Source organism: Episyrphus balteatus, chromosome 3 (genome assembly GCF_945859705.1).
Source record: "Episyrphus balteatus chromosome 3, idEpiBalt1.1, whole genome shotgun sequence".
NCBI classification, from domain to species: domain Eukaryota; kingdom Metazoa; phylum Arthropoda; class Insecta; order Diptera; family Syrphidae; genus Episyrphus; species Episyrphus balteatus.
In genome coordinates, this window is record NC_079136.1 from 64,097,427 (window position 1) to 64,122,575 (window position 25,149).

The following is a 25,149-nucleotide window of genomic DNA, read 5'->3' on the forward strand; positions in this document are numbered from 1 at the left end:
CTAAATTGTATAACAAACTGGAAAGAACCTCACAACCACTGTTGCATTAAATAATCAATATAATTATTTTGTGAATTCTTTGGTGTGCACAAACATTCATCAGACAATTTACGTTGCATCCATGGAACGTAGTTTGATAATTTTGTATAGATACCAGGGAAGTTTGGTCTAGCACAGCCACGACCCCATGAAACGACACCAATAATTTCAGTACTGCCAGCTGCTGCTTCTCTCAACATGGGGCCACCACTGTCACCCTAGAAAAAAAAATAGTAAAAATGTTAAATAAATGTCTCTGTAAGGGTTTAGATTTCAACTTACTTGGCAAGCATCAATTTTTCCATCATGATAACCAGCACACATCATATTGTCAGTTATGCGTTTGCTACCATAACCGGCATCTTTGCACTGTTCTTGAGACCAAACTGGTACCGAAACGGATCTCAAAATTGGAGAGGTTTTGTCCTTTTCACCGGTTTTACCCCAACCAGCTACAAGTCCTAAAACTCCTGAGTAATCAGCTTCGCCTGGAATAGAAAGCAAAAGTATTTTTGAGCAAACAAAATAAAGCTTTCAACCTTTTTCAATTTTTGTCAAACAATCAAAACCATACTCACCAGCACTTGGCAAACAGACAGGTTGCACTTTTGGTCCAAACTGTACAGGTCGATCCAATTCAATTAGCGCAATGTCATTATTGAATGACACAACATCAAAATACTCATGATCGTGAATGGCCTTGATGCGACGGATTTCTGTGTAATCCTTGGAAATTTCATGTCCTCCAAGGTAGACACGAATCTCATTCGGGCTAAAGCTATAAACACAATGAGCTGCTGTTACTAGGAAGTTGCGCGAAATCAAAGTTGCTCCACAATATAGTTTTCCCTGACGCCATAGACCGGCAAGCCAAGGCTGGGCATGTGGTGCAGAAACTTTGCCACCTACGATACGATTCGAACGGCCCTGAACTCCGCAAACTGTTAAAGAAAAAACAAAATAGAAGAAATACAGAAAAAAGGTTAGCAAAAGTACATTGAATTTGTTGCAAGTTTGTCGAAAGCTTTATTGATAAAGTATTAACAAAAAAAAAACTCATAGCGAAACAACAGAGGCTCACGATGTGGCTGTGTATTTTGTGTGAGTTGCGTTCATGGTAAAACATTGTCACAGAAATATACTATGACAATGTGTCTGATGTTTCCACATTGGCAAGAGTCAAGTTTAAGGTTAAAGGCTTTTGAAGATTGTTCAATTCGAATTATTTTACTATGGGTGTTTGTCTATGAGTGATAAATGTGAATTTAATTTTGTTTTTTTTTTTTTTTTAGTTTATTGTTAAAAGGTGTGTAGATTAAAGTTTAAAGATAAAACAAATTTGTAGACTTATAATTTTTTTTTTTTTTGATAATCGGACAGAGGCTTTTGTAAATTTGACAAGATGATTCAGATAGAGTCACCTTTTTTAAAAAGGTGATTGTCTGTGCGACAAGTGTAAAATTGTTGACCTTTTAAAAATTCATTCAGTAATAATTCAGATCTTATAAGTTCAATGGAGTTCAAATGGTGGAATTTCCGTTTTGGATTTTGAAAAAGATACATTGCACTCTGACTGACTCTACACATGGTTTAAGAGAGTGAATCATTGATTTTCTATGATTATATTGATTGATAGATTGCGGTGACATGTGAAGTTTAAATTATTTGTGTATAGTCAGGGTCAGGTTTTAATTATATTTTTAGATCGAGTAAAGATGGGTTTTTTATCACTTTCAATAGAAATGAAATTATTTATATTAAGACGGTTTGCGAATTACACTTATTATTAAGCCGATGAGACATTTTTGACACTATTGATTTGAAAAGATAAATTTTCAGCTGTCAAAAATACCTTCTGATTTTAGGTCCTAAAAAATTAAATTTCCCTCTTGAGGCACATCAAAAAATTATGGACTGTAGATCGAGATAAAAACAATCGACAGACAGAATTTTGAGAACTAGGTACACTATTCTTGTTGTCATGCCTGATTGTTATCTTGAATTCGGTGTTCTTACGAAGTTTGAACTTTTCCTATAAGAACCTATGTCGCGAGTAAATAAAATGCACGACTGGGTCGCACGAACTTGCTCTTAAAGTTAAAGTTGCTTAAATTTTTAAGACTTTTTATATAGAAATTTGGAAAACAAAATAAAATTCGTTTTTTTAAAAAAATAAAATAAAATCTGAAATCAAATTGCCCTCCAAAACAAGTATGCAGTTTTGATTGATATATTAAGATGCATTTTTGGACAAAGAATATTCAAAATCGTTAGAGCCGTTTTTTAAAAAACTAATTTCTTATAAATAATTTTTTGGAAAAAAAGTTTTAAAATAAAACTGGTACGCTATTTTGTAGAAATCACTAATCAACATCTACACACAAAATTTCAAAAAAATTCAATGTTTCAAAATTTTTTTAAAAATCCAAAAATTATTTTTTTCAATATTTTATTGTTGGTTTATATTTAAATTATATATATCCTACTTCACAAAAAGTTTCGTTGAAATCGAAGAAGCAGTTTCGGAGATAATCGGATTTGAAAAAAAACGATTTGTCTGCGAAAGAAACAGGCTATTTGATTCCTTATTCTGAAAAAATTGAAAAAATATTAATATATTCCAAAAAACCAAAACTTTTTTTTTTTGGTTGAAAAGTAAGTGTTGACAAAGTTATCCTAAAACAGAAAATACATCTCTGTTTCTAGCTTGGACTGTTAAATTTGTCAATGAATACGTTTTCTTCAAATAAACTCAAAAAGACTACCTAATTGTTGACTTTCATTGGAATAATGATGCATGTTTGAAGTAGGTATAACTTACCTATGAGTATGATTTTTGTAAGACCTTTTCGCAATTTTCTGGGAACACTTTGTGAAAAATTTCTTCAAGAACTATCTAATACTGTTAATTAACTCCTTAATCGTATTCTTCCATTTCTATACTTAATACATTTATTTAGTGCGATATGAATTGAATAATTTTCTTTAAAATTAAGCTTTGCTTAATATGAAGTATTTAAAAACGACCTAATTTGGGATTTTAATGAGTGAAAAGCTCATTTTGATCTTGATCATTAGTAATTAATTTATATTCCGGAACAAAAAAAAACCACATCCGTGTCTGTCAACTTAATTACTAAATTATGTAAACAAAATCTATTTCAAACGAAAAGCCGACTGAATACAAAAAAAAAATTCCCAAAACTAAATCAAAAACCAGATCTAACACAAAAATTTAGATTATAATTTTCCACAAGTTCATTACTGTTTACTGTGTCACCCACAAGATATACAAACAAATTACACAATGTTTACATTTTTTTTTCAATAAACAATACAGAAGAAAAATAAAAAAAAAGAAACAAACACCTTCTTCTTCACCTTGATAATAAACATTTTTATGTTAAACATGTTCGAAAAAGATAATTACTTTTTAATGTCTTCATATATCGGTGACAAACAAACACACACAAAGATAATTTCAAAAAACAAACTTATCATCAAAATTTTGAATGAATGCGCTCTTAATGACAAATTGCCACTATAGTTATTACTAAAAAATTATTAATTCTATGAGATAATTATTTAAATTTTATGAATTATATGAATATTCAATTAACAAGCAAAAAAATAAAAAAACATGATAAAAATAGACGTACCACAATTGCAAGAGTTCACCAGGCGGGAAGACGGTATCGCGAACGCGCTTATAACACCAAAGGTTAGAAATACTAAAGTGATTATTAATTTGGTAAGCATATTTCACCCGGTTTTTATTTGTATATTTTCACACAAAAAAAAATAATAATGCAAAAAAAATGATATAAGTTTAAAAAAAAAATTCACAAAAAAACACGCAAAAAATTATTTCAAAAGGGATTAGTTAGATGATTTTCTCTTTTTTAATTTTAATTTTTGTTGCTTAAAGGATCTATGAGGATCTCAATTGTCTTTATTTAGACTATTTAAGTATAGGAACTTTACTAAATTTATAGAACGAATATGCAATGAGATCCTCACTGTTGAAAATCACAAAACGAATTGACATTTATATGAATTAAAAATTGCTACTTATGTTCGACGGAATTTGGCGGTTAAAACCATTTAAAAATCCAACACAATTTTCCAACACATACAAAAACGCGTCAGTACACTACTTATAGTTAAAACAAAAAATAAAAACAAACCAATAAATATTTTTGTGGTATATCTGACGGATACCTATAATGTATCTGTCGCGCTTGTTCGTAGCGACTTGCGTTGCACTTGATTCTGCGAGAGTGCGAGAGATATAAAATAAAAAAAAAAAATAAATAAATAAAAAAAGCGCGTATCTGTGAGATAGTATTAGAGAAGTGTCCTTGGCTTTTTGGAGTCGTCGTCGGAGTCTCGCTTCGAATTCGACTTGATAAGCAACCCACTATTATTATTTAGCGATGAACTTTGTTTTGTTTATATTCTGTATAAGATACTTGTACTTTTTTTTTTTTTGAGATACATTTATAGATACAATCAAACAACTATTTATTTATTGTATGTCACCTTACTCCCTCATGGTAGTTTTTTTTTTTTGATGAGTGTCAAAGTTTTTTTTGAGTTGAAGCTTTTTTTCAAGCAGAGCGTTGGTGATGAATTGTTGGGGTAGGCGGAGTAGGTGTGTATTCATTCAGTCAGTCGGTCAAAAATTGTTAATATAAACATACAAAACTATCTGAAGGACGTTTCGAGACGAGAGAGTGTCATTCGCACTCGTGTTATTATAATGTGATGGCTTAATTGGGTTTGTGTTTTGGTTTTGTCCATCATTGAGAGGGTTGCAAGTTGTTATAGGGAAATGCAATTTTCATAATACGACTTTGACATAATTAATTTTTTTCCATGTTATTATTGTTGTTTTTTTTTTTAATCATGGCCATGGGTACTTAACCCTTAACTATAGTGGTGGGTCCAGGGGACCCACATCAACTTTTAAAAAGTTAATAAAAACCGTTGAAAATGAATTTTCTCTTTTTTTTTTTTATTTTTTTATTTTTTTTTAAATTGTTATCTTTTGATGCTTAAAAACAAAATTTATAAAAAAATTCAATTTTGTATTTTATTTTATCATTTCAAAACACCACAAATTTTCACCACTATAGTTAAGGGTTAATAAAAAAAAAAAGAAGTGAATATAGTTCTGCATGGGTTGCATTTACAGAATTTAGGTCAGGGAGTAGGTTATAATTCAAGGAGTTCAGTTTTTTTTATTTTTATGAATTTTTTTAAGTCAAGGAGTGATTTGTTAAGTTTTGTTAATGCATTATATCCAAGTGAAAGTGTTGTGATAACAATTTTGGTTATTTATGATTTTTGATTTTTAAGCCTTTTTTAATTGATATTATTCAACAATAATAATGAAGATGTGATCTCTGGACTTTACTCAGAGAGGCTGTACCTATTACATCAGTTCTTATGATGTCTGGGTGTAGGAGCTGAAAAAAAGAATGACATTGGAAATACCATCAACCAGTACCTATTTATTATCACACGTGGATTAAGGTAATTTTTTTTTTTTGATTAACCGGAAATTATGTAATTTTATTGCGTTTTTGGTATTGTTTTGTCTTATATACTCGACGATGCATATTGCGGTTTTAAAGATGATATTGCACAATTTGATGTATTTAAGTAGGACAAGTTGGCATACAGCCAAAGAAAAATAATAATAATTGAGATAAGTTTTTCGTTACACTGTTCGTAATGGAAATGATTCATTGAACTTTAAACTTGAGACATTATGTTATGAAATCGATTGAAGTGGGTTTAATGTTTTGACGATATTTTTGTAAAATAAAAATGCGCGTTTTGGATAGAATAACAAAGACCATCCATTAGTTAGAGTGATCAGCGCAGTAAGGCGGTTACAATCCACTGTGGATTTGGGCCTACAAAATTTATTTGAAATCCTCTTCCAAAAAAAAAAAATGCAATACCTCCAAATCGTTATATTGGAAATATTCGTTAAAATAAAATTGAATGAAAAAAAATTATTGAAAATTGGTAAAACATTTTTATGGAACCTAGGAACCTTCGCAGCTCATACAAATAATTAAGTGTGTAAGCGTGCGTTTTTAGCAAATAAGAAAAAAGGGGGTCTTTGAGATTTACTACAGAATCTACTCCCTCTATGAAAAAAAATAGTAAATATTTTTGCTTTTTATACCATTGACTTTTTTTTGTGACTAATCGCCTTTTTCTAAAATATTTTGTATAAACTGCTTAAGTTCTTGGCTTCTGTCATAAATAAAACATTTTTGGTACTAATTCTGAAATTTATCATTTCATTGAAAAAACACCCTTTCATTCAAAATAATTTTGTAGACTCTCTAGAACCTTCGTTTATAATAGATATTTTTTCAGAAAGTTTTAAAAATAAATGCGAGCTGTTATTAATCCGTTTTCACACCACATAACTACCCAACTAACATTTCAGCTTCGATTAAGGTATTACAAAAGCTACATTTCAGCTTCTTTTAAACTTTAGTAAGGTTGTTGGGCATGGAAAAGGGAGAACGTTATACAAGTTTGACCCTCTACAAGGATCTTAAACGAAGCTTTACCGAAGCTTTGAGATTTGACAGATAGCTACGGAAGAGCTTGTATAGCTATTTAATAGATGTCTTATCGAAATTAAAAAAAAAAAAAAACAACTACAAAAACAAAAAAGAATTCTTTTTTAACTGGTTTTAAAGAATGAATTTTATCTTTTGATCTGATATTATACATTCCATTAGTTTTTAGTATATCTATTATTAATAATTTTAAAAGTATATAATTTTTTTACCACACCCAGGAATCGAACTTCGTATCTGCTTAGTGGTATAGTCCACCACTCTACCCACTCGGCCATCCTAGTATATTCATTAATGAAATCAAAAACTTAATCAGTTCAAATAGCAAACAAATGTCCGAGCTAAATTATTCAATGGCAAAACCAAAAAGTGTCCGAGCTAGATTATTTAATATCAAAACCAAAAATCAAATACAAAACTTGGTAATTTCTCTAAAGCTTCTATAAATTCATTAAACAGGCTCATCCGAAAAATAAGCTTTCTTAGTTTAAGTTTCTTTAATAGTATTTAAACAACTTATTAGAAGTTGTTAAACAAGTAGTCCGAACTTCTATAAGCAGTTAAATTCTGAAGCAAGCTCAATACAAGCTGGATAAAAAGTAGAACCTGCGAGATTTCAATTTACAGAAGCTGTTTTGCTAGTTGGGCAAGCCCCTTTAAAAAACAACTTGTCACCAAAAATATTTCTTAAAACTTTACATTTTACCTGTTGTAAAATTTCAAACTCGCTTCATAATTGAGGTCTTCACAAAATTAGTAGTATCTGAGATATAGGGCTTCGAAAATCGCGAAAACCGTAACTGACTCACTGACAGATCATTAAAATTATGGAACTTGAAATTTTGCACAGCGAATGGTGTTGTTGTGCATACAAAGGAAAAATTTGAGATTTTCTGTTCAAGGGGCGTGAACCGCCCACTTTCGCTGAATTTGTTTGAAATATTAAAGCACTTCTGATAGATGCTTATAGTTTGGTAGAATCTTATGCAAAAGAAATATTTCAAAAATAGACATACTCACGAAGAAAAAAATAACAAAAATAATAAAAATTATTTAAATTATTTCTATTTTAAGTGGAGCGATTGAATATAATTCAATTTTAAAGTTCAAGTGACCTCAACTCCAAATTTATAAAGCGTTTCGCCCAGGTACGACAGTGGGCTCATCAGTTAGATCTGTCGTACCCTTACTAAGACGCCTTATTTTGGTCGATGTTTACTGATGAGCCCACTGTCGTACCTGGGCGAAACGCTTTATAAATTTGGAGTTGAGGTCACTTGAACTTTAAAATTGAATAGACATACTCTTATCAGAGGGCGTGGGTTTCTACCCTTATTCAAAATATATAATACAGTCAAATAAGGAGAAAAAAGGGGTAAATCTCGGAATTAATGTTAGTAGAAATTTTTTTTGCTCAATATCTTCCTTTTGCCATTCTATAACATATCTCAAAAATCTAGAAAAATCTCATGTCCGCTTGTCGCGATTTCAAGGTCAAATCGCGAAATGGAGATTTTCAAAATTAGCAAAAATAGGCTATGGTATTATATACACATATGATACATGATTTCAAGGTATTTTTTAATGCTGATTCCAAAAAATCTAAAATCAAGACAATCTGACGTCTCTGGAAAAAGTTATACCTGTTTTTCATCTGTCAACTCATATTATTATAACAGTTGCAAACTTACTGCCGAAAACCCCTTAAAAGTTATGGTAGATGAACCAAATTTTGCATGAAGATTTTAGAATCCATCATTATTAAAAATCAAAACAATCCATTACAAAAAATATATATACCTACGAAATAATAGTATTTTTTGAAGGAGGGGCAAATTTTAGGATATGCACTAAAGAAGCTTCTTGTTCATCTTTGGGATAAGTGGTAATAGGCTAATTTTTTCATTTTAATCTTTGTTTGGATATTCTTTAACTACCCTCAAAAATATAAAAAAATCTCATGTCCGCAAGTCCTAATTTTCCTGGTTTGAAGATAAGGTGCAGATTTTAAAAAATTGAAAAACAACACTTCAGATATTTGTGTCAGATCAACATGAATAAGGTGCATTACTTTTCAGGGATGTTCAGGTTGACTTATTGTGAGTTTTTTTGAATAAGTGTTAAAAAATACCCTTAAATCATGTCGCTTATGTTGGTATACATATACAAATTTAAACTTTTCTTGCTAATTTTTTTAAGTCTGCACCTAACTTAGTTTAACCTCCAAAATTAGGACTTGCGGACATGAGATTTTTTTAGATTTTTGAGGGTAGTTAAAGAATATCCAAACAAAGATTAAAATGAAAAAATTAGCCTATTACCACTTATCCCTAAGATGAACAAGAAGCTTCTTTAGTGCATATCCTAAAATTTGCCCCTCCTTCAAAAAATACCATTATTTCGTAGGTATATATATTTTTTGTAATGGATTGTTTTGATTTTTAATAATGATGGATTCTAAAATCTTCATGCAAAATTTGGTTCATCTACCATAACTTTTAAGGGTTTTTCGGCAGTAAGTTTGCAACTGTTATAATAATATGAGTTGACAGATGAAAAACAGGTATAACTTTTTCCAGAGACGTCAGATTGTCTTGATTTTAGATTTTTTGGAATCAGCATTAAAAAATACCTTGAAATCATGTATTATATGTGTATATAATACCATAGCCTATTTTTGCTAATTTTGAAAATCTCCATTTCGCGATTTGACCTTGAAACCGCGACAAGCGGACATGAGATTTTTCTAGACTTTTGAGATATGTTATAGAATGGCAAAAGGAAGATATTGAGCAAAAAAAATTTCTACTAACATTCATTCCGAGGTTAAACCCTTATTTGACTGGATTAATATACAAATGTGATAATCACAGGACGATCACCTTACGCAGGCCAATTTTGTTACTTTTAAAGTGTAACAACTATCAAAAATCAACTTAGCCGATTCCATCCCAGATTTATTTTCGAAAAGCAATAGAAAAAAATCCGCAAAATGCAATGCTACAAAACCTACAACACCATCATGTAGGTACAAGGTACAAATTATATACCAAACATGTTAATGACAAATTCACCTGAATGGAATCTTCCGAAAGCGGGTTAAAACTAGTTTATAATTTATTGCATCAGACAGAATACAAAAATTTGCAAGAAAAATAGTAAATAAATAAACCACACCTTCTGTCCCGTTTTCCTCTTCAAAGTGTTCCAATTACATAAATTTTAATTCTGTGCGTGACCTACTAATTCTATCCAAACTAAAAACCATCAAACAAACTTAAAAGAAATTGTAACTGCAATTTGTCATAATTCAAATGCATCCCAATTATAATTTAACAAAATTAAATGACATGCAAAACTATGTCACAGTCGATTATTATGATGGCTGGCGATGCGCAGCAAACTATAGACAGCTGTGAGAAAACTTGACACGTTACTTCTGAACTTTGTTAAAATGCCCGACAAGTTTCCATTTTGATATGCAAATTACACAAAAAGTCTATATTATTTTGGAAATCTTTGATTTCCTTAAGCTTTATTTGGACATAGTGTCAATCTGTTAATGGGAAGTAATAATATTTTAAAATATAAACAATTTAGTACAATTTTGTCAATTTTTATGAATATCGATTAGCGGTTATAGTTTTGGGTAGATAATAAAAGTGAATGAGATCTTGATGGTAATAATTCAATTCGAAGTTCAATTGGTTGAAGCCAAATTAGAGAAGTAAAGCTTCGTTTTTGTCGTCGGTGCGATGGAAATATTTATGGAAAATTTTACGAGCGCATAAAATTTTGAATGTCACACCAAATTGCATTGACTGTGATAAAATATTTGCATAAAAATTGCATCATTCATGCAGAAACGTATTCAGAACATCTATAGTGGTTTTTTAGTGATCGGATTAGCTTGAGTTTCAGGCAAAGTGCTTTGGGGAAGAAGAGGGCAATCATGAATGATGGATAGGTTTTTGTAAAAAAAATTGTAATTTTTGCGTCGCAACTTTTTTTTAAAGGTTACAGAAAACAATGGAGATTATCTCGAAGTGGAATTTATACAATGGGATTAAGTTTTTTTAAATTCACATTATGTAATCAGATGAACATTGAACATACTTAAACAATATTGATTTAAGTTGTGCCGCTTGTTAGTGAAAAGATAGTGATGAAAAAATTGTATTGTATTATTCTTAAGGAACACACTTGAACCAAGAACTGATATTATACACTTTACCAAAATAAATGTCCAGCTTTTTTGTATTACTTTTTTAAATCTGGGTCCTATTTTATATATTATTAAAAAAAAAAATGTGCAACATAAATGCAAGCCAAGATCTTAGAACTTATAACAGAAAGTAGGTAGAGCGAATAATTAAGTAGTTATGAAAAAAGTCTTCAGAAGGTCCAATCAAACTCGGAGAAATTTTTTGTTGAGTCGATGGAGACTTTTGAGACTTAAACTTCCAGAAAATCAAACACTACATCTAAAAACAAACATTCAAACATGACTAAGCGATTATAGAACATCTAACAAATTAAGTCTTAAAAATGTTATCTATCTATTAGTCTTACTATAGCTAGAGCATACAAATTTCCTAAGTTCTCTTAATAGAGATTTTTGGAACTAACTTTTACTTGCTCTATAGGGCAAGTATTGATTTCTTGTCGAAAAAAAATTTGAGGTTTTAATCAAAACCAACATTACGATGATAACGAATTCCAAAAAAATGGGTCTCGAAATTCCATCCGTGGGTCTGTGCGTCCATCTGTACACATTTTCACAGCCTAAACGTGTGGATGGATTTTCTTCAAATTTGGTACAGATGATTTTTATGGAATTCTGAAAGTTGTTTTTTTTTCTCACTTAGAAAGTGTACCTCCCTTACAAATTTTTCAATTCAAACCAAATAACTCGAAAACGGCCCTAACGATTTTGATTAAACTTTGCAGACGTAATATTCAAAGCAATTGCAATAAAACTGCATTTTTATTTTTTTCAAAAAAAGTCAAATACATTTTTTTTTTTCATATAAAAAAAATTTACCCTTTGTGTCGGCTCTTCCTCAACATCAACAAAATTTCTTTAAAATTTATATAGAGGCAGCTCTTAAAATCTACAAGTAAACTAACATAAATATGCTTTCGACTGCAAGAGCACGTAGGTGCGACCCAGTCGTGCATTTTATTTTTAAATATATCGTTTGAAAGGTGAAAACTATTTAAAAAGATGTTTTTGTTGTTTTAAAAAAAATTATGACATATTTTTTTTAAACCAAAAAATGAATTTTTATATATTAAGTCTGTGCAACCCTGTCATGCATTTTATTTAAAAACACAAATGACTTTTGTTTAACAAAAAACACAATTTTTTTAAAAAACAAGTAAATAATATAGCAGTATGTTATCCCTTCAAAATTTATTTTCATGGTATTACTAAACCTCACAAAATAATCAAGTAAATGTTTGTTTTTTATAAAAATGATTTTTTTAACTAAGCTAAGCTTTAAAAAAAAGTGGTCATAAAAAAGTCTCTTTATAAGGGTGAAAATATTTTTTTTCGGAATTGTGAATACAATATTCGAATTCCTCGGAATATTCTACATCAATTTCATACTTGATTCTCTATAAAATATTGTGACCGAAAAAAGTTCTAGCGACATGTAAAAGTAAAAACCAAATTCGCACCCGTGTGTCTATCACGGCACAAAAAAGAGGTGTGCCTACAGAGGGTTAACAATGATTTGACTTCCTACATTGCTGATCAAATTTAGTGGGTATTATACTACTTAATGGATCTTCAAGAACAATTTTTTATACTGTTTACTCAAAGTCTTGATGCCTTTTTTTCAAGAACAAAAGTTATGGAATTAAATGTTTATTTAAATGCTGTGGAATTCATCGAGCCAAAACTACAAGTCTTCATACAAAAAAATCAGTTAAATTCATAAGAACATCTAAAAACTCACCAATCATTTTTTATGGTTAACTAACTAATACATACAACTTTGAACTCTCATATTTTGGAAATAAAAGTTTCAAATGTGACTCTACGATTCTTACAAAATTAATTGAGAACAAAAATTAAGGGCAAGTTCTGAATATCACTTGAAAGATAAGAAATTTTTTATACAAAATTAATTAAATGCTTCGATTTTTTCTTAGAAAAAAATGTAACGCATACACCTTAGTGTCCAATTAATCGTTAGATTTGTTTCTTGAATGATCTTTCAATAATATGTATAGTAGGGTGGGTCAAAAAAATCGAAATTTTTTTTTTTGATTTGGTACTCCGAAAAATTGATTGCTAGACCCCTCTAGAATATACACACCAAATATGAGCTCTTTATATTAATGGGAAGGTCTTCCGCTTTGCAATTTTCCATTTTTACATCAAGCTTCTATTAAAAAAAAATAATTTTTTTATTAATTGACTTTTTAGCAAATTTCTTTTCATATTCTTGTAGGAAATTGAATGCTCTACAAAAAAGGCCTTATACTCTTTTTTCGTTTATCTTACCGTTGAATAGATATTTGAGGTCCAAAAATCGAGAAAATCTTTAAAAATTCGTTTTTTGTTCTTAATTTTGTAACAAATTGAAAAATTATAATAATAAAACGCGCAAGACATATTCTTGTTGGAAATTGATTGCTCCACAAAAAAGGTCTTGTTAACTTTTTTCATTAATCTAACCATTCTAAAGATATTCGAGGTCAAAGTTAAAAAAAAATATAAAAATATTTTATATTTTTAAAAAATTTCCAATTCACTGAAACTTCATTATTTTCAATTTAGCAAGACGAATTCTTGTAGTGGCTTAAACGTTCTACAAAAAATTCCTTGGCATCAAATTGATTGCTTTAACCGTTTAGAAGATATTCGTATCCAAATCGCAATGCATACGGGTCATAAGAAAACTATTGAAATCAGTGAGCATCTTGTTTCTATTTTTTCAATTTTGTATTTTAAAATATTGCTTACTAAAGGACATTATTAATTTTAATTAAAAACTAATTTTTCATGAATTATATCCCGAACATTTTTTTTTTTTTAATTTATTCTATGATATTATATTTGAGTACAGGCTACACCTCTATGAACTCTAGGTTAGGTAGTTGAGGAAATTGGTTTTCCAAGACCCTCTTAAAAATATTTATGATAAGAAAAGTTATGTAAAGTTTAACAAACTTCCTTGTATGGTTTATACCTTATAAGGAAGTTTGTTGAAACTATATTATTTTTGAACAAATAACAAATTTATTTTGTGCAAACAAATTCAATGAAGGTAAACAGTCTGCCTTATTCTGTTTATCGGTCATACAATGTTTTGAACCCCCAGATTTGAAAAACGCGTGTGCTATTGAAGGAACTTATCATGAAAAAAAATATTATTTTCAAACAAAATGCCAATGCTCCTATATGGCTCGAATGTTATCGACCCAAAGCGGGCCAAGTGCAGATCAATGATAAATATTTTTTTGGTGACAAAGACAGTGGGACAGTGTATAGGAATCTACTGAACTAAAATAAAAACATTTATTTTTTTTTTAACCAAAGAGCTGAAATTTGCATTTAAATTTTAATATATGCAAATGCAATGCAAACAAATTTGGCATTTCAGTGGGCGTTTTGAAATTTTGAATACGAGAATGTAAATTTTATCTTTTATCTCCAATTTTCATGGATTTCTATCTGACTGTGTGTTTTGTCCACATTTACATGCGATTATTTTTACATTGATGTTATTGGCTTTTTAAGTTCAGATGAATGAGACATACAGGGCTAAATATTGTCTAGGTTAACCCCCAAGTGGCATCGGCTTCCAGCTTTTGTGAAACACAAAACAGCATGCGTTAACTGTGTAAGGTTGTCTCATAAAATAGGTTTTAATGAGCAAAGTACGTGCCCAAGCAGAGTGCTGTGCTGAGATGCAAATATACATTCAATAAAATAAGATTTTGGGGGAGCCCCTATGTCTGTTATGAGTCGCTTTTATTTCAATTGCCTTATTTAAAATGTTTGTTTAAATGTGTTTGAATAATATGGCTGGGGATATTGCTCTGTTTTCATTGTCATGGCCATTTCCGAAATGTGTGTATTGTTATTTGTGTTTGATGATTTTATGTAAATTAACATGTTTTTCAAACATTTCTTATTATCAAAAAAGGAATAATTTACAACCTTGTACACCCACAAAATTTAATGTAGGTATACGGAAGTTCAAACAAGAATTTTTGGTTAAATAATGTTTTGTTTTCTTAATTTGTTTCAATATTTACAGAAAATGGTATTTGAGGTGCAATATCATGAAATTTGAGCTAGTTAAACAAATCGGTTGATTAAAAGATGTTTTTGTGATTAAAAATTTACCTGCTGTTTACCTACTTGAAATTTAAACAATTAAACAAAATAGTGGAAAATTTTGAAAACCATAACACTTATATTTTTAGCTAGGAAGATAATATTTTTTGAAATATTTTCCATTCGATAGCAGTTTCTACTTCTACCTAAAACAAATTCGCACTACAGGTGAAGGTTTTCAACCAAAGAAATATCCAGCAACTTGTGTTTGGGTACTCCGTTATGATAATCCTTGATAATTTTAACCGCAAAAAAGAGCATAAGTAAATGCTCTCCTAAAATAGCAAAAAACTTAAACATTGAAAATAACAAGATACATACATACATATGTTAACAAAAATAACACTGGTCTACAAAATTTAATTTTTATTTTAGACTATGATATACTTTTCTATAAGTTTTTGATGTGCTGAACTCGAATCTGAAGTCATAAATATCCTCTAAGCTCCCGTTTTTGAAATATTACCGTTAGAAAGTTCGAAAAAATCGTTTTTTACTTTTTTGGAGTTAACAAGATCTTCCCCACATGAACCAAAATATACTTTTCTGAAGGTTTTGGGTGTGATGAACTCGAATCTGAAGTCAAAAATATCCTATCAGCTCTCGTTTCGGAAATATTACCGTTAGAAAATGCAAAAAAAACGTTTTTTTTACCACTTTTGATGTTATGCCTTAATTTGAAGAATTTTTTTTAAATACAATTCATAACGGTTTCTATTAGAACTATTTTCCTTCTTTCAAGACCTGTTTAAATCTTTGCAATATCTCGTTTACTGCCGGAGATATCTTAACATGAAGTAAGTTTGTTTTTATCAAAAAGGAGATGAAAACGTGATATGTGTTTGATACATTACAATAACCCAAATAACTGACGATATCTCGAACAATAATAAATTGCACGACTGGGGTCGCACGTACTTGCTCTTATGGTAAAAGTTACTCTAATGTTAAAGTTTTCAATTGAACAAAATAAGGGAAAAATTAAAATTTGATATTTTCACTGAATTTCGTTAGTGGTGCAAAAAAATAAAATCTATTTTTATAAATAATTAAATACCGTTTTAAATGCTCTTTTACAAAAAACTAAGTATGCCATTTTATTTCTAGTATAAAAAGGAATTTTTAGAAAAAAAATTTCGAAAATCGTTAAGCCGTTTTTTAAAAAATTAATTTTTTATATATTAAAATTTCCTTACATTTGTCAAAAAAGAAATTGATATACAATTTTGAATAAATAATTAATTTACACATAAAAACGAAATTTCAAAATTTTTCACCAACCCGTTTCCAAAAAATTGATTTTTCAAAAAAAAAATTTTGAAATATTTTTTAAAAATCCAAAAATGTGTTTTTTGAAAAATTAAAAATTTTTTTAAATAATGATTGTTTAAACCTTTCTGTATTAAAAATTTGGTCGAAATCTGTTTTGTCGTTTATGAGAAATTTTTAAATCCAAAAAACCGTTCTATGGCAGGTACCGTTAATAACGGTACAAAAAATATTTTTGTATTATCAAAGGCGGCTCTTATCATTAACAGTAAGCATAAAAATTTTAATCAAAATCGTTAGAGCCGTTTTTGAAATAAATCAACTTTTCTGTTTCCGTTATATGACAGGTACCGTTAGTTTTGGTCCTAAAAAAAAAATTCAATTTCTCCTCTAGGGAATCACCCAAAACTGTTAACTACCAAGTTTGAAGAAAATCGCTTCAGTAGTTTAGGCTGTAGCTCGAGGTTCTTACAGACAGACAGACAGACAGAATTGCCGGACCCACTTTTTTGGCATTCTCCATCATCGTAATGTCATGTAAAATTGTTATCTCGAGTTCAATTTTTTTTACGAATCCTAAACTTGCCCTATAGTACCTATATCGCAAGTAAAAAAGATATATAAAAGATTTAAAAAGATCTTGAAAGAAGGAATATAGTTCTTATAGAAACCGTTATAATTTATATTTAAAAAAAAAATGTCTTCACATTAAAGCATAACCTCAAAAGTAGTTTTTTTTTTAAATCTTCTAACGGTAATATTTCAAAAACGGGAGCTGATAGGATATTTCTGACTCTGAAGTCGAATTCAGCACACCGAAAACCTATAGAAAAGTATATCATAGTCTCGGCACCAAAAATATTGTAGACCTGTGTAATAGAATAAGAAATGAGATTGTTGTTAACTTTTTTTTTAAATTAAATTGTTTTGGGGTTATACAGTAGGTGTCATGTCCTTTATAAGTAAGAAAAATTAAAGAATAAACATGGCTTGGTAATTTTCCGGGGATGAATTCCACAAATAAAGCTCTTTGGGGATTCTTAGCGAAATGCTACAGAAAACCTTATACCAACTGGTGGAAAAGCTTAGTGGTGAGTGGCTTAATTATTACAAGCACAGAGCAACAACCCAGGTAAAAACAGAGTTCCCAAAAGAATAAAGTTATTTTTGCAACAAAAGTAAAACACACGAAATATTGAAAAATGGTGATCTCCTCTATCGTCATCAATTTTTTTGACTTTAAAATAAAACAAAAATTAGTTTTTAGCGTTCTAGTTAAAGAATTAGTGACAAATTTTTGAAAATTTTCATTGGTCATAATCATGTGGCCACCTACTGTAATTTCATATTTTCAGAGCAACTATGTTTATTAAAAAAGATAAGTTCATGAATTTTGCCTCTAAAATGAACCATATTTGTTTTAATTTGACGTACCCACGGATAAGCAAGGTCTTTCCTACTGTTCTTAATTTGTTAAATCGTCGCCCGAGAGTTGTTTTGTCGTAAACGCCAAAATGCACTTTTTTAAACTGGATATGTAGTAATAGGTTTTAGAACGTTCTCTTTTCATTTCTGTTATCAGATTTGTCCTATCGTTTACCGTTACTGAGATAATTAGTGTTCATTTTGTCGTATATCCACAAAATAAGCATCGGATTAGCGTTGGTTTGTCGTAAGCGCCAACTTTTGGCGTTTACGACAAAAATTCTATGTATTTTTCAGCTTTTTTTTCTTCAGTATTGGTTTGTCGTACGTCGTACAAAACAGATACGGTAGAAAATTTCGAACTTGTTTTGTCTTACAAGTATGTAGGTATATGACCCAAATAGAATATAAACAAATATAATAAATATAATATTTATTGAAAATAAGGACTTCATGTGCTATAAGGACAACGAATTTAAAAACTAAGGGCTGCATTAAGCTTTGCGCTACTTAAGGTTTCGCACTATTCCTAGTGGTGCAAGGAAGAAAAAAGTACATCTGAGAGACATCTCAAATGTTGTATATTTTGTCATGGTTCTTGTCGTTTGTTCCTGCCGCTAGATACTTGACCTCATCCTCGGTCGCAAGTACCGCTTATAAATATGTACACTTGTTGATCTTCTATCGAACACAAGATCAAGAAGTCGACCGTCGGTCGCGGGCGCCGTTTCGTTCAAGCGCGTTGTCTTGAGCGAAGTGAAAAAAGGTTGCAGTTTTATTGTTTTATTGTTGTACACTTATTGATCTTGTCACTTCGTTCGCGCGCGCTGTCTTCAACGAAGTAAAGTGAAAAAAAGGTTGCTGTTTTATTGCTGTATACTTATTGATCTTGTATCGAACACACAAGATCAACAAGTCGACTGTAGTCGTCGGCCCCAAGCCCGTGGCGCCTCTTCGTGCACGCGTGTTGTCGTGAACGAAGCGGAAAAGGGTTGCTGTGAGTTTTGTTATTGCACCCGCTCGCAAAAAACACCTGCTGGTCGAAAATTATTTTTTTAAGGCGCCATTGTTCTTCGCTAAATTTGCGTTATTGTTTTGCAAATTGATGATACTGATAATACTTTTACACTATTTTATAAAGCGAGTGGTAGAAAAGTGGAATATAAAAGCTCATCAATATTTAAAACATATAAAAAGTCTACCATAGCAACTCCTGTAAATTTGTTCAGCCAATGTCTTCAAATTACTAAAAAATCTAACTCGATAACTAAGGATAAGATTATTAATATTAAAAGCCTTTTCATATTTATGCCTAAATCAGACCAAGAATATTATGAAGCGTTATTCAAATCAAAAAATTAGAATAAATTCTTTAGTTTGATATTTATTTAATTTACTTTTATTTATGACCATATATTAATTTATTAATTTAACCAAACTTGGTTTATTTTTATTTTATTTCTTTCATATTTCGTAGCCATAGGATGACTTTTATTTTTTGTTGACATTTTTTCAATTTTTTTTTTATGTTTATTGTCATATTTTTTGGTTTTTCTTTATTTATCTATTTATTTTAATAATTGAGCCTCTAAGTCAAACCAATACTCCTTTTATGTAATAAGAAACTATTTTTTTAAATGTTTAATTAATAAATAAAAATGAACTGTGAAAATTTTGTTATTCATTTTTTAGTATTGGAATGTCGTACGTGCGTCTACTTTGTCGTACGTGTATGGGATGGAAAAAAAAGTTGATTTTGGTGGCGTTTACGACAAACTGATTTTGGATAAAAACCTTGATAATTTGAAAACTAAAATAGATGTGACAATTTTGACAACATAAATATGAAGAAAATATCGCACAAAATATTCTATTAAAAATTGAAAAAAATCTATCGGCCAGTTTTTTTTTTATAAAAGCTCAAACCTTAAAATGCGATTTCCCAAAATTCCAAAATTGGCGTATACGACAAAACAATTCTCAGGCGACGAAATATCGATAACTTATTTAAAAGTTATGCTGAAACAGATAAGCATTCATAACACAGCCACACAAAAAAATATAAAAGTTCTGACCTGGGGTTGCGACTATTTTTTTCATATAGTTTTTGGGTCGCTGAAACCGAATCCGAAGTCCGTTTTGCCCCATCACGTCAGGTTTTTGAGATAACCTCGAAAAATGTCACGAAAACAAAAAATGTTTTTCTCTGATCTGGATGTGCGAATATGTTAATCATATAGTTTTTGGATCGCTGAATCCAGATTCGGAGTCAATTTTGCCTCATCACGTCAGGTTTCTGAGATATCCTCAAAAAAATGTCAAAACCAAAAAAAACAAAAGTTTTTATCTGGAGTTGCGACTAGATTTTTCATATAGTTTTTGGGTCGTTAAAACCGAATCCAAAGTTTATTTTGCCGTATCACGTCAGGTTTTTGAAATATCCTCAAAAAATGTCTAAACTAAAAAAAAAAGTTCTTATCTAACATTTTTTGACCTCAAATGTTAATTTATATACATTAAATTATAGTCGAAGGAAAATTTCCGCCAAGTTTATTATATTAATTTATGGATAAAATGTTGTAATTTTTCAACTTTAAGGGCAAATAAGGTACAACTTTTTGGTAGAACATTTTTGAAAACTGCAATAACATGGCAAGTTTTCAAAGTAATAAACCAGGGTCACACCATACAATTTTTTTTTTCAGGGTGTTGCCCTGAAATAAAAGCAAGAAATTGAGTTTTTATAAATCATGGAACTGTTTGCAGCAAAATGGCGAATGAAATAAAAAATATTTTGATTAATTTATTTATTTTTTATTATTAGGCAATGTTTTATTGAAAGAATTGTAAAAAACAAAAATCAATTATGAGCAGAGGAAGCAAAATACTGTTGCAAAGTCGGAATTTATCGAAATTTCACAAAAACTGCATTAAATCGAAAACCGTAAAGATTTGGGATAAACAAGTTACCAAATTCTGAGAGCCCTAAAGTTGGCCTATTAGCATACTTCGTTTGATATATTACTTTTGGGACACCCTGTATAATTCTTGTTTTTTATTTGTTTTGCATTTTCATTACAAGTCAAATGAGTTATTTTGATTTTTGTTAACTTTGATATCAGAATATTTCGTCTTGAGTTTTATAGAGTATTTTGGTTTTTGAAGAATTTTGGTTTAAAGGCAAGCAAATCGTTAAAATTTTAAAAGTCTGTTATCTTAAATTTCTTATTTCTTATTGTTAAGAAGTTAAGGGCACTCAAATTAATCCGAATTATTCACCATAATTTCTTTCGCTAGGTGTTAACAACTATTAACATGAAAGAATAAAAAAAATAACAAAAACACTGATGGCGAAACAATTTAAACCGAATTGAGCTTAAGAAAACTTGATTTCAAAACGAAATAGTAAAATTATAAAATAGACAAAAACCGAAATCGCAAAATAGATTGAAGATTATAATTTTTTTTTTATATATTTTTTCCAAGAAAATTGAGTTCAAAAATGTTGCGTATATCATTTAATGGTTTCGAAAAAAGAGAGAATATCTCTGAACTTCGTTAATGGTATCAATTTTAATTTATTTTTAAAATAAAGGTATTTTTTTCCTAAAAATAATTACTTTTACCAGTTCACACCTATAAACCACCGGTAAAACTGAGTTTTTGGAATCCCGATGCAATGACACCAAATTGGTCATTACTTCAAGGTCTGCAAATAGGTTTCTGCAGATAATTTTTTCTGTGCTGTTATTTTGAAAGTATTGGGCACATGTTGGTGCTATACTTTATTACGTGACGTTAAGTGACGCAACTTTTAAAACTAAAAAAACTGTTAAAAAAAATTTTCGCTCGGGTTATTTAAGAATACTTAGAAATAAACTTAAAAAAAAGCTAGAAATAACTTTGCCATAAGTCCTTCTTATCTATATTGTATTACTCTACATCAAAGTGAATTGAAGTCCAATAATTTCCATCTGACAGGTAAGTTTTGCAGTCACAATAGAAAAATATTACTATGTATTTATATGTATTATCAGATGACATATTTGTATTTCCACTTGAAAAAAAATAACCTTTAAACTTAAATAGTTGCATGTATTCATTTTATTCTTAGTTCACAGGACAAAATGGAACTTTTATACTTAAGTTAATTATTAAACGTTTTACTGAATAATAAGCTTTTTGGGACTAATCAAGGATTTTTCTTTCCTAACAAAAAAAACACAAAACTTACTTAACCATTACTCACTCATAAGGTACAATGATAATAAAATAACAGTGTATGTGATGTATAAGAATAGCTCGCAACACAGTCTGGCACAATTTTATTCCTTGAAGCAATAAAATGCAGTTAAAATATTGTTACAAGTAGAATAATTATTTTCAATAAGTTTTACAAAAATTATAAATCGTTGTTTCCTCTTATTTTATGCTACAAAATAGTGTATCTTGTTTAAATTTTCCTTTCCTCAAATATGGCAGAACACAAAATTATTTTGCACAAATTTATTTAGGTTGATATATTTCAATAGATAGTTTTGGAATTGTTATAAAGATCCAATTTCACAAATTGCATTTAATATGACAAAATTATTATTTAATTTACTTACATACATACATACTTCTACCAATTGTCATTTTAGTTAGTACTGTTTTTTTTTTATAGACTATTCACTCGTAAATGATGATGCTATCACAATGGGTACTTGCACTATTTTTCATTTCTCTGGCCAATTCAATGGAAGTAAGTCTTTCTGAATACCTCATAAATGTTGGTACAAAAAACATTTACTTTTTATTTAAAGACATTCAATGGAACTTTTAGTGAAGGACTCATTCGTCCACTTTTACGACGAATCATAAACAAGGCTGATGATTGTCAAACATGTTGTAAGATTAATAATGTTGTCAGATTTTTGTCGATTTACATAACTTTTTTGTGATTTTTGTAACAATAGCATGTGGTGTATCAAATAACAACCGAATTGTTGGAGGTGTGGATTCGGAAGTTAACAAATATCCTTGGACTGCAATGTTCTTTTCAAGAGGAAATTTTCGATGTGGTGGTTCTCTGATAAATAACAAATATGTTCTTACTGCTGCTCATTGTGCTAATCCTTCGGAAGCTTCAAATTATGAAGTTCATTTTTTACAAAACAGAATTGATACCAAATCATCGAATACAATAACGCGAAAGGTAGATGGAAAAATAATAAGTTTATTCCATTTTAATTAAGAAGAATGCCATTCTTCATTTAGATTAGTCAAGTGATTATGCACCCGAATTATAGTGCCAGGACTTTGGAGAACGATATTGCCCTACTGAAGCTTGATCAATCTATTCCATTCGATGATAACATTCGACCAGTTTGTCTTCCAAATGCTCTTACTTCACACACTGGGCAGAATGTGAGTTTAAGGATGCTAATATGCAAATAGCTTTTAAAACTTTTAAAAAAATTTTTAAGGCAATTATTGTGGGTTGGGGAGCACAACAAGAAAATGGAAGAGTATCACAACAAATTCAAGAAGTCTCCGTGCCAATTATAACCAATAAACAATGTCGGGATTATGGACTGAAGGTTACAGGAGGAATGATTTGTGCCGGTGTTCAAGAAGGAGGAAAGGATTCTTGTCAAGTATAACTTTTATTAATGTATTTATTTTTATCTTTGAAATTTATTAAATTGATTTTTTAAGGGTGATAGCGGTGGACCATTGCATGTTGTTAGTAATTCGAAGTTCACTCAAGCTGGTAATTAATTCCATTAATTAATTAATTTTGATGAACTTCTTATGTCTCCAAATTTAAGGTATTGTTTCGTGGGGTATTGGCTGTGGTGGGCCCAAACGACCTGGAGTATACACAAAAGTATCGAACTATGTTTCTTGGATTCGAAAAAATACTGCTGACGCATGTACTTGCTAAAATATAACTTCAGTTCTATTTTTGTATAAATAAAAAACACATTTTTGCACAAATTATTGTAGAATATAATAAAAAATTTATATCGTTAAATTATTTATTGTTTTTTTTTTTTTTAATCTGGAAAAACTCAAACTACAACTTTTAAACTTGTAAAATAAAAGGTTAAACCTCAGAGCGCTTCCCAATCTCAGAAACTCTTACCTGTAAGAACTATGCTGGATTTTTTGAGATCTGAATCGTCTATTACTTTAAAGGAAATGGAATGCATATGTAATAGTAGAAAAGTATATCTGATGGCAATTTTGTTGTTGCGCGATTGAGATCATAAAATTATTGGTTAATTTGCTGAATTGTAAGGGAATTAAATTTAAAAAAATTCACTAACAATGCAATTTTTAAATAACTATACCTACTACAAATATAAAATTGATCTTCCTTACAGTTTAAGAATTCGCCCACTACCTGCAAGAATTTTATAGCTTGTACATAGAATTCAAATACCTATTTAAGGAAAGCAATCAGCGTCATTTAAAAACAATGTAAGCTTATGGCTTTTATAGTATTTTCCTATGCTGAATCTAATGAAGCTAAAATCAAAAAATTCAAAGACTTGGTTAAATAAAAAATAAGAGTTTTAAAAAAAGTATTGATTAATGGTTCCTCTCATAGAACCGATATTTTTATTTCAGACTTTTTTTTGTAAATGTATTTAAAAAAATTAAATGACCTAATTGTTAAAATAAAGAAATAAATAAGAGAATAATAATTTTTGGGATTTAAAAAAAAAAATGTCAATATTAATATCAACCTACCTATCAATTTTTTTAATGGACCAAATAATTTTTTTTAAAATGCATGTTTAAAAGTCGCTTAACATTTCTTTTTAATAGCATGCCAGTTTTTTTTTTTTTTTTTTTTTGAAAAATTAAACACAAATGTAGGTAGGTATGTATAAAAAACTTTTACTTTAATGAACGGATCCAACAGTTTTGAAATTTTTTTTCTTAAAATGCCGTATCAATTAGAAATTAAATTGCATATTTGTTAAGGAGATTAAAACCATTCAACAAGAATTTTTTTTTGTGATTTTAATTACTAAATTTGTTTTATTTTTTTACTTAATTTCTTATAAAAAATTAAATTAAAACTATTCTTTGATAATATTTTTTGAAATAATTAATTAATTTTTTTGCTAGAAAACACTTCTTAGTTAGATTTAAAGTAGTCAGTTACGTTTGCTATCATGATTCTGTACGAAAGTACATAAAAGTACACAACAAGAAGTACTGAAAATACTTATTTTCAGCCGCATATATCTTCTTTTAATTGGTTCTGGTATTTGTGGTGAGCATTCTTTAAACGAAATCATTTCAGCAGTTTTCCAGAAAAAAAGTAATTACTTGAAATCATCCTTGATGTATGAATCTTTTTAGAAAAATATTCACGACTGGGTCACACACACTTTCTTTTTATATAAAAAGTTGAAAGAAATTTCGACAAAATTCACTGGTTTTTGA

At 29.5% G+C, this 25,149-nt stretch overlaps 3 protein-coding genes across 3 annotated transcripts in view; 2 read left to right on the forward strand and 1 right to left on the reverse strand.

Moving 5' to 3' along the window:
• LOC129913319 (trypsin-1-like) lies at window positions 1-3,809 on the reverse strand. Its single transcript, XM_055991927.1, has 4 exons — window positions 3,699-3,809; window positions 618-980; window positions 322-527; window positions 1-257 (listed from the first exon to the last, which is right to left on the reverse strand). The coding sequence occupies exons 1-4, from the start codon at window positions 3,796-3,798 to the stop codon at window positions 30-32; spliced, it is 897 nt and encodes a 298-aa protein (XP_055847902.1). The 5' UTR covers window positions 3,799-3,809; the 3' UTR covers window positions 1-29.
• Window positions 1-25,149, forward strand: part of LOC129915042 (transmembrane protease serine 9-like) — an 83,551-nt gene that overhangs the window by 14,170 nt on the left and 44,232 nt on the right. Inside the window, exons 6-10 of the mRNA XM_055994497.1 lie at window positions 22,662-22,900; window positions 22,963-23,112; window positions 23,172-23,342; window positions 23,404-23,458; window positions 23,517-23,575. Of these exons, the coding sequence (XP_055850472.1) occupies window positions 22,662-22,900; window positions 22,963-23,112; window positions 23,172-23,342; window positions 23,404-23,458; window positions 23,517-23,575 (674 nt within the window). The remainder of the gene's footprint in view (window positions 1-22,661; window positions 22,901-22,962; window positions 23,113-23,171; window positions 23,343-23,403; window positions 23,459-23,516; window positions 23,576-25,149) is intronic.
• Window positions 3,772-23,647, forward strand: LOC129913320 (trypsin-1-like). The gene is made up of 8 exons (XM_055991928.1): window positions 3,772-3,790; window positions 22,370-22,447; window positions 22,509-22,593; window positions 22,662-22,900; window positions 22,963-23,112; window positions 23,172-23,342; window positions 23,404-23,458; window positions 23,517-23,647. The coding sequence occupies exons 2-8, from the start codon at window positions 22,385-22,387 to the stop codon at window positions 23,630-23,632; spliced, it is 879 nt and encodes a 292-aa protein (XP_055847903.1). The 5' UTR covers window positions 3,772-3,790; window positions 22,370-22,384; the 3' UTR covers window positions 23,633-23,647.

Coding starts and splice junctions, on each gene's coding strand:
- LOC129913319 (XM_055991927.1), bottom strand. CDS start 3,798: ATGCTTACCAAATTAATAATCACTTTAGTATTTCTAACCTTTGGTGTT. Junction 981..3,698: donor GGTGAACTCTTGCAATTGTG/GTACGTCTATTT, acceptor TTTCTTTAACAG/TTTGCGGAGTTCAGGGCCGT. Junction 528..617: donor TGTCTGTTTGCCAAGTGCTG/GTGAGTATGGTT, acceptor TTTCTATTCCAG/GCGAAGCTGATTACTCAGGA.
- LOC129913320 (XM_055991928.1), top strand. CDS start 22,385: ATGATGATGCTATCACAATGGGTACTTGCACTATTTTTCATTTCTCTG. Junction 22,448..22,508: donor CTCTGGCCAATTCAATGGAA/GTAAGTCTTTCT, acceptor TTTTATTTAAAG/ACATTCAATGGAACTTTTAG. Junction 23,459..23,516: donor TTCGAAGTTCACTCAAGCTG/GTAATTAATTCC, acceptor TCCAAATTTAAG/GTATTGTTTCGTGGGGTATT.